At 48.3% G+C, this 9,454-nt stretch overlaps 1 protein-coding gene across 8 annotated transcripts in view; it reads left to right on the plus strand.

Annotated features, from left to right (window-relative positions):
- Positions 1 to 9,454, plus strand: part of Arrb1 (arrestin beta 1) — an 84,756-nt gene that overhangs the window by 48,620 nt on the left and 26,682 nt on the right. For 5 of the 8 annotated variants that reach the window (XM_008844243.2, XM_017800883.2, XM_008844244.2 and 2 more), the window contains exons 1-3: positions 3,934 to 4,176; positions 6,957 to 6,987; positions 8,619 to 8,679. In XM_008844243.2, the coding sequence (XP_008842465.1) occupies positions 4,121 to 4,176; positions 6,957 to 6,987; positions 8,619 to 8,679 (148 nt within the window). In that variant the 5' untranslated portion in view covers positions 3,934 to 4,120. Of the gene's footprint in view, positions 1 to 3,933; positions 4,177 to 6,956; positions 6,988 to 8,618; positions 8,680 to 9,454 lie in introns of those variants that run through there. The other 3 variants (XM_008844245.3, XM_008844246.3, XM_017800885.2) reach the window with 1 other exon arrangement.

Consider the following 9,454-nt stretch of genomic DNA (forward strand, 5'->3'; position numbering starts at 1 on the left):
CCTTCCTTCCTTCCTTCCTTCCTTCCTCCTTCCCTTCCTCCTTCCCTTCCCTCCCTTCCTTCCTTACTCTATAGCCCTGGCTGGCCTGGAACTTGCTATGTAGACCAGGTTGGCCTTGAATTCACAGAGATACACTTGATCCTACCTCCTGAGTTTCTGGAACTAAAGACTCGTGCCACTAATCCCACCTCTCTCTCTTTTTTTGAGACAGAGTCTCACTGTGTAGACCAGGCTGGCCTAGAACACACAAAGATCTGCCCACCTCTGCTTCAGAGCTAGGACTAAAGGCATGTACCACCATGCCCAGCCTTTCTTTCTTTTTTAAAAATGCAGTATAATTTTGTTACCGTAACACCTACATCTTAGTGTGCAAATCCATGAATTTAGTATGTCTACAAGGCTTGTTATCAGTACTATCTATTTCCAGAATATTTTCATCGCCATCACCCCCCAAAGAAACTCTGGGTCCATGGGCACGCACTCTCCTTTCTTCTCTAACTTTCTCGGCACCCACCAAGCACCAGTCTGCTTTCTGTCTATGAATTTGCCTAATCTGGACATTTTATGCAGGTAGAATCACACAACATGTGGTCTCTTCAACTGAGCAAAATGCTTTATGTTTTCGGGGTTCATATGTTGCAGCTTAGATCACTTTCATCTCATTTGTGGCTGAACACTATTCCATTGTCTGCATATGCCACATCCATCGGCTGATGGGCAGTTCCCTTTTGTGGCTATTTTATTGCAGATGTAGCTGTGGACAAGTCTTTTTAAAATTTTTTAAAAAAGTGTTTTTAGCTCTCTTAGGTCTGCATCTAGGAGTGGGCTAGACGGGTCCTATCTTAACTCTGTTTAACTTGGAGGAATTGTCCATCTCTTGAAGTGGCTATACCACTTTCCACTCCACTTTGCATTCCCACAGGCCCTGTATGAAACTTTATTTCTCCATGTTCTTCTTTTCCTCCATCTCCTCTTCCTCCTCCTACTTGTTTTGAGACAGGGTTTCTCTGTAGCCCCAGCTGGCCTGGTCATATGTAGACCATGCTAACTTCTATCTCATAGAGATCACCTACCTCTGCTACCATGCTGGGCTCCCTGTAGTGTGGTTTTGACTTGCATTCTTTTTTTAAAATTATTTATTTTTTAAATTTTTATTTTTATTTTATGAGTATATTGCCTGAATATATGTGTACGTGTGTTGGGCAGTATCCATGGAGGACAGAAGAGGGCATCAGATCCCCTGGACCTGGAGTTATGGATGGTTGTCAGGCACCATGTGTGTGCTGGGATTCAAACCTGGGTCTTTTGCAAGAACAGCCTGCGCTCTTAATTCCTGAGCCATCTCACTAGCCCCTTGATTTGCATTCTTAAACATCTTTTCATGTGTTGATTGGCTACTTATTTGGAGACTGGCCAACTGAAATAAATCCTAACAGGTTCTTTGGCTGTTTGCTTTTGAGTTATTTTGTGCTTCTTCTTTTTTTTTTTTTTTCTTTAAATATAGATTGTGTGTGTAAATATAGATAGTGTGTGTGTGTGTGTGTGTGTGTGTGTGTGTGTGTGTGTGTGCATGTTGGTACCCATGGCAGCCAGAGGAGCTAGAGTAATGGGTACTTGTGACGTCCTTCCCACATGGGTGCTGGGAATTGGTACTCTGCTAGAGCAGCAAGTGCTCTTAACCTCTGGGTCATCTCTCCAGCCCTGTTGGTTTCTTGATAGTAACCCTTTTGACACAGATATTTTCTTATTTCTTCTTCCTTTAGTTGCTTGTGCTTCTGGTGTCATGTTTAAGAAATCTTTGCTCAGTTCCAGGTCATGAAGATTTAGGCACTTATGCTTTAAGAGTTTTATGATGGTAACTTTTACATTTGGATCTTTTGAACTAATTTGTGTATGGTATGAGGTAAGGGTCTAACCTCATTCCTTTGTAGGTGGATATCTAGTTGTCCCTTTATCATTTGTTGAAAAGACCTTCTAGCAGGTATGGGGGCTTACACCTGTGATCCCAGCACTGAAGAGGCTGAGGCAGGAAAGCCTAGAATTTGAGGCCAGCCTGAGCTACATAGAACAAAAAAAGTACTGTTCTTTCCTTCCATTGACTTGTCCTGGCTTCCTTGTCAAAAATCAATTGTCATAAATATATGGGTTTATTTCTGTCCTTTCAATTCTCTTTTATTGATTTATATGTCTATATGTCAGTGCCATTCAATCTTAATTATTGCATCTTTGCAGTAAGTTTTGAAGTTGGGAAGTTTGAGTCTCTCAAATTGGTTCTATTCTTTTCAAGACTGTTTTGGCAATCCTGGTCTGTGATTTCCCTACGAATTTTGGGATCAACTTATTCCCTGTGTTAGGTACCAACTAGCTGCTCTACTGCAGCCACAAAATGCCTCGGGATTCTATGTTTTAAAATCGTGGCTCTGATAAGACTCAAGTGCTGCCATGTAGGAGAGAAGCCAGAACATTGCTGATTTCAGCAGAGGAAGAAGACAGCTTGGTAGGCAAAGGAATGCTTCCTCAAAGACATCCATGCCCTAATCCTTGCAGCCTCTAAATGGTGCTACATGACAAAGGGTAAAGATGGTTGCAGATGGGGTCAAGGTTGCCAGTTAGCTGACCTTAAAACAGAGAGATCATTTCTGGATTACCCAGCTGGATCCAATGTCATCTCAAGGGTCTTTCAGCAGAAGAGATAGGCAGAAGAGATCTGAGTGATACCATGTACTAGGAACTCCATCTGCTCTTGTTGGCTTGGGAGGTGGAGGAAGGAGACTGAGACAGGAAAGGGGCTTCTGGAAGCCAGAGTGTGCAGGGAAGCAGTTTCAGCCCTAGAACTTTCAGAAAGAACACTTTGATATTAGCCCTAGAAGGTTACTGAACTTCTGAAATTCTGCTTGAAGAGCCTGAATTTGTGGAGTGTTGTAATTGCAGCCATAGGAAGTGAACATGAGGGGCCTGGGGGGTTATGTACCAGTTCATCAGTGCATCTGCCTAGAAGTGACAAGTGGTACTTGTACTTTCTTTTTGTAAACCAGAGCAAACCACATGGGTGTGCTAGAGTAGAGCTGCTCGATCTCTCCATATCCCCGGCCTTAGAGGGAAACAGAACACAGTGACTCTAGTCATACTTATTGTGTCTTTACACCATGCAGTGTGTGCTTATATACTCTGTTCTATTCTGTTTCCTTAAAACCAAAAAATCTTTAGTGTGATGCAGATGGACTCACCTGTGTGTGTATGTGGAGGCCAAAGGTCAATTTTGGTTATCTTCCTCTATTGTCCACCATTTATATAAATTAAAAAATTTCCTCTCTCCCTCCCTCTCGCCATCCCTCCTGTGTGTGTGTGTGTGTGTGTGTGTGTGTGTGTGTGTATACATGCACTGCAATGTGTTTATGGAGATAGCATTTCCAGAGTTAGTTCTCTTTCCACCATGTGGGTCCCAGGGATTGAACTCGGGTTATCAGACTTGGTGATATGTGCCTTTACCTGCTGAGCCATCTCGCCGGCCTCTTCACATTTTTTGAGACAGGGCCTCTCACTGAACCGGGAGCTTGCCATTTAGGCTAGACTGATTGGCAAGAGAGCACCCCCAGGATCTTCTTGTCTCCACCTTTCTATTGCTGGGGTTACAAATGTGCATGCCACATCCTTATGCTTGTCAGCGGGTGCTTTACCCATTGAGCCATCTCCCCCTCAATATTTTAAGTTGATTTTCTTATCAATTAGTGGGTTGTGACCCCTGATTCTGATAATACTAACCTACAGACCCTTTTCTCTTCATGCTTCACAGACTACAGGGTATACCCTGGGCATAGGTGATTGGACCAAGGTAGGACATCTAATCAAAGCTGACCAATCAGATTCCTCTCCTGGGAATTTGGAATTGGGCCATTCAGTCAGTTAGCAGTGGGAAGCTGAGTGAGAGGCCGGGTAGAAACAGGGCTGGAGTGTGAGTCACATGCGAGCCCAAAGGATGGAGGAGCACAAAAGCCCTGAGTAAGCAGGCGAGCTGGTCCACAGAGACAATGGAGCAGCCGCACAGACAGCCGCGCGGCCAGCAGGACCTGCAGCCCCAGAAGGAGCAGTGGAGACCTGGAGCGAAGGCCTGAGGCTCCTGATGGCGTCCCCGTTCCTGGCTCCAGCCCCAGCACGTCCTGCCTGCGCATCCTTCCCGTGAGACTTTGGCCTCCTTATTAGGACCCCCCTTTCTCTTGAGCTATCCTGAGCCTTAAGAAAGGAGATGGCTGGTATTTCTCCTTGGGGAACCTAACTGTGACTGAGGCTCAGGTTGTGGGACACAGGCAGAACTGGGGATGAACCAGATGCAGCCGCCCACACCTGCAAGGTTGTCTGCGATCACGGGTTTAGGTTACGTTGGTGCGTGCATAGACAGAGCCTTCTGGTTGGTGTTGCACACATGGAATCCTGGGAAACTGAGAGTACCCCATGGAGAGCCTCTTTTCTGACAGTGTTAGGGGTCAGAAGCTGAGGAAGTTTACCGGAGAGCTTGGCAGTGTCATGGCTGGCTGGGATGTGGGCTCTGAAAGACCAGGGTGGCCTCTTTGAGGTTCAATCCTTACATCTTTAAAATGGGATTGTTTAGGATCAGCATTGTCTTGGGAAAAATAACTTCAAGGCTTGATTGAGAATAACAAACAGCGACAGCTGCTGTTGTTGTTTGAGGAAGCTACCAGAGTCCCCATTTCCTGAAGGAGGTGACCCCCGGTGCTGACTCAGGTGGTGGCAGGACATTCCCCACAGCTGGCTTGTACTTCCTGCCCCTGACACCCCCACTCTGTCCCTTACCCCAATCACCCTTTCCTTTCTCTCTCTTTGCCTCCCCCTCCCCTCTGGTCCTCATTCTCTCTTGTTCCTCCTGCTCTTGCTAAAATTCCGGCTTTAGGAAACAGTTGGATTAAGGCACCAGCCTCTGGGGGCTCAGAGCGAAGTGGGTCTGGATCCTGACCCAGCCCTTTGCTTGCTGTGCTCGTGGGCAAATTAATGTATCTCTGAGACTCAAGTTAATTATCTCTGAAATGGGAGTTATAATTTCCATTCTACAATGCTGCTATGAGAAATAATTATGTGCTCAATAAACCTTCTACCCTCCCTCTCTCCCTCCTTCCCTCCCATACTCTTTTCTTCCCATGGTGATTACTGTCCCACTGGTGTGCCTGGGTGCCTCCACCCCTTCCAGCAGCCACTGGAATGGCTTTCCCTTTCTATTATTTATACCGTGTGGTCTTTCCTTTCCCTCAAACCCTGGGTTACCAAAGGCTGGAGGTGTGTGAGACTTGGAAGCCACAGGGGTCTCAGTTCTCTGCTCTCTTAGACAAGCGTGGAGTTCCTAACTCCTTGCTTGGAGATGTTGGTTCAGACCTAGTGATCTGTCCCCACCCCCCCCCCAACTTTAGCAGTTATCACACCCCAGCCAACTGTGGCATCTTCACACTCCCAACTGATAAATATTGATGAGGAGGAGAGGTGCTCAGGGCCCTGAGGGGAGCGGGCGTGGTGATGGGGAGGGCTGGGCCAAGCTCTTCTTGGCAAGCAATGCTGAGACCTAACAATGTTCCCTAGGTCCCAGGAGGGAGGGTGAGGTAGGGCTGTTGCTGTGAAGATCCCACAGAGTCACCACCGTGGATGGCTATGGACCCCCTTCCCAGAAGGGTCTGGGCACAGGTCTCTTGGTACAGGTCTTCTGAGCCTTGTGAACCTGTTTCATCTTCCTTAGTCTGTCCGATCTCTTTCTGCTTCAAACTGTTTCTATTTTCTTCTCTGGTTTTCTTTTTCCCATTTTTTGTTCATCTTTTATTTTCATACTTGCATGTCTTTCCTCCCCTCCCCTCCCCTCCCCTCCTCTTCTCCGCCCTTTCTTTTCCCACCTCCCTTCCATCTTCCAACACCTTTTCTCATTTCTGGATCTCGGTGTTTCACTTTTCTTCTATCCCCCACAATAGTAACTGGGAAATTGTGGACTGGATGATGGTGGGTAGGTGAGGGGGCCTCAGGCTCCCAGACAGCTCTGGGAAAGGGAAAGAGTTGCTGTAGAAGGCAAGTGACACTTTTCAGGATCCAGGGACTACATTGCTGTCTAACCTCATGCCCAGTATTTTGCTGTGTGTCCACAGGGATCTTCCCCAGCTTTCCTATGTCTCTCTAAGTGAAACAAGGCAGTTCATTCATTTGCCTTTTTAATAGAACTAATATTTATTGATCTTTTGCCACCTGCCATCATTAATACATATTTATTGAACAAGTTAGGTGTGCCTTTATGGGAGATTGAACTGTATCAACGGACAGGGGAGAAAAGAGTCTTCCCCTTCCCATGGAGTGGGCATGGTAGGGGGCAGGCAGACCAGGCATGGAATGGACAAAGCCTGGGGAAGGTTAGATGGGTGTTGGGGGAGACAGGAAGAATGAAGCAAGGGAATTGGGGGCTAGGTGGGCATAGGTTGAAGCAGCAAATAAGGCAGTGGATTTGGGTAAGTGGATATTTGGGGAGAGTATCATGGGGCTAGAGGGGCTTCAGGGAAACTGCTAGAGCAAAGGCCTGGCACAGAATCCCCCCCTCGCCCCCCTGTTTCCTGTGGGGTGAAGAAGGGCAAGGAACAGTGTGGCTGGAGAGGAGTGAGGGAGAGTGACAGGAGGTGACTCAGGGATGGGGAGGAGAGGGGACCAGATTACTGGGACCTCATGGGCACCTGACGCTTTTCCTGTGCCAGCCTGGACTTGTGAGGCTCCCTCAGCCTGCTGTGTGCAGGACTGGAGAAGGGCTGCAGGGGGCTGGGGTTCATCCCAGGAGGGAGTGGTGAAAGTACAGGAGCTGTCCTGCTCTCCACGCTGAGCTGGTACCTATGGGACATTCCAGGCCCTAGTCTGAGGCCCTTCCTCAGGCTGGCCTGCAGGATCTTGCCTGGACAGAACCCACTAACCTCTCTTTCTCTCCACAGAGTGTTCAAGAAGGCTAGCCCCAATGGAAAGGTGAGTCAATGGTGCACACCAGCTCCTCCCTGGGTCCACACTCTGGGGTCCTCTGTTAGCCAGGAGAGGAAAAAGTGTTCCCAAGGGAAAGGCAGATATTGCTCACTGCCTGGGGATGACACGGTTCTGTTCTCAGGAACCTTTAATCCAAACGGGGAGGGGCCCTCCCTGGAAGCTTTGTATGTGGACTTCTGGGATTCCAGGCTGGGGAGCGATGGCGTGGCCTGCCCTGGAGAGACATAAGTGTGGGCGTGAGAAATACAGACCAGTGGTCCAGAGTCCCTTGGGGTGAGAGATCATGGTGTCACCTTGTCCCTTCACTCTCCAGGGGCTCCCAGGGTCTGTGCTTCCTTCTTCCTTCCCACAGGCCCCAGGATCTATCCTGCTTTTGCACTCTATTCAGCAAATACACATTACTGACATTCTGTGCCAGGTCTGGGTCAGGCCCTGTGGGGATTAGGGAGGGTATACTAAGATGAATCAGGCACAGTGCTCATCGGCACAGACGTCGGCCATCCCTACATGAAGTGCCAAGTGTGAGATTCTGGGATGCCCAGGGTTGGTCACCATGGCTAAAAGGGCATTCTAGGCTGAAGTATAAAATTCAAAGGAGTGTGGGGCAGAGGGAGTGGAGCTGGGGAAGATACTGGGCTCCGTGGCAGGAGTCCTGTAGCCAGGCCTAACAACTCATGCACCCTGAGTTGGCAGGTAGCATCATGTACACTTCCATATCTCTATTCAGTGCCCACAGAAGACACCACTAATCACCTTTCACCCTTTCCTTCTGTGCCAGAATCCCATCTTGGATTCCTTGGCAATCCAGCCCCAACCAGTCAATTAGACTTGATCCTTAGAATGAAACCCATTTGTTACCCTTACCCCCAGGCACAGAGGAACTGTTAAAGGATTTCCAGATAGGCTCAGCTGTCTGAAGCAGCTGCTAGGTTAGATTTGCATTTAAGGTGTGGCTAAGATGGAGTGATCAGTCTACAGCCCATGGGGCTGTAGAATGTCAAGGGGCTAATGTGGTCTACTTGAGAAATGTGGTGGAGGTAGAATGGTCAGGACTGAGGGATGGTTGAGGAGCAGGGAGTATCTAGGGGGATGCTTAGTTCAGCTTTGAGACACTGGAGCTTTAGCTCAGGGCTCTGCCCTGTTGGCTGGTAACCAGGGGAAGCAAGTCTTCATGTAAGTGGCTTTCTGCCTGGCACAGGGAGAAGCAGCTGAAGAGCTCAGACCCAGCATTAGCATCTGCACTGAGTGCCTGGCCTCATTGGCCTGTCTGGTCTCTCAGCCCTCCCCAGGAGGCTTGGCTCTCCTGCTCCTGACCTGCTTTGTTGCAGCTCCACCCTCAATGGTGCTTGGTCTGAAGACATCCCCAGGCCTCAGTGTCCTCTTCTGAACAATGGGAATAATAATAACTCTTTCAAGGCTTTTGGGAGGCAGAGGTGTTTTAAAACTTTTTTAAAGTTTGGCTATCATTAATATTAGGGTTAGGGTGAGGCTGCACATCTTGTTGTGGTTCTAATAAGGGGTAGGAATGAGTCTAGGTTATCTGTGGCAGTTCCAGGGCAGGGGCCTGTGTTTTCATGGCCTATAACCTCTAACGCCCTTGTGCCTGTCCTTCCCAGCTCACTGTCTACCTGGGAAAGCGGGACTTTGTGGACCACATTGACCTTGTGGACCCTGTTGGTAAGTGTTGGGAAGTTGACCGGGGGAGACCTCTATCTCTAGAGGGGTCTGGTGCCCAGAATGGGTGGGCATGGCTTACTGCCCAAGGCAGCAAGCTTCTTAGCTGATCACCATTCAAGAGAGGCCTGTTTGACTACTCCAGTGATGGAAGGAGGCTCTGATGATGTCATGGTCACCTGGGGGATGAGAAGACAGCAGAAGCCACCACTTTATATAAGCCTTACTATGCAGCAGTGATTATTCCTGCTTTCCAGACAGGAGAGGGAAGCACAGAGAGGCTCAGTGGCTTGCTCCAGGTCTCAGAACTCAGCAGTCAAAGGGACTGGATTCCAGTCCCTGGCTGTACTGTCTCCTGATGGCAAACAGTGCGTAGAGAGAAAACTCTTCATAGGAGTTCTGAAATGGGGGCGGGGATCCTGTCCTCACCTACATGGGGCTCTGTCAGAGAGACTGGGTCACAGCTGAAGTCGGTTTGTAAGATCTTGGGCCAGAGTTTCTCGTCTTCTGCACTCTTGTTATTTTGGTTTGGCTGGATCTTGGTTGGTGGGGTCTTCCCTGTACACGCAACATGTTTACCAGCATCCCTGGCCTCTGCATATTAGGTGCCAGGTCTGCCTCCCCTCCCTAGTTAGGACAATTTGCTAAATGACCCCATAGGGGTGAATAACCCAGGTTCAGAAACATTGCTTTTTTTTTTTTTTTTTTTTTTTTTTTTTTTTTATCCCCCCCCCTTTTTTTTTAGGGGGAAAAGTTTCAATTTGGGGGAAATAGCTTA

This window comes from Nannospalax galili, unplaced genomic scaffold (assembly GCF_000622305.1).
Source record: "Nannospalax galili isolate Female #2095 unplaced genomic scaffold, S.galili_v1.0 scaffold278, whole genome shotgun sequence".
NCBI lineage: Eukaryota > Metazoa > Chordata > Mammalia > Rodentia > Spalacidae > Nannospalax > Nannospalax galili.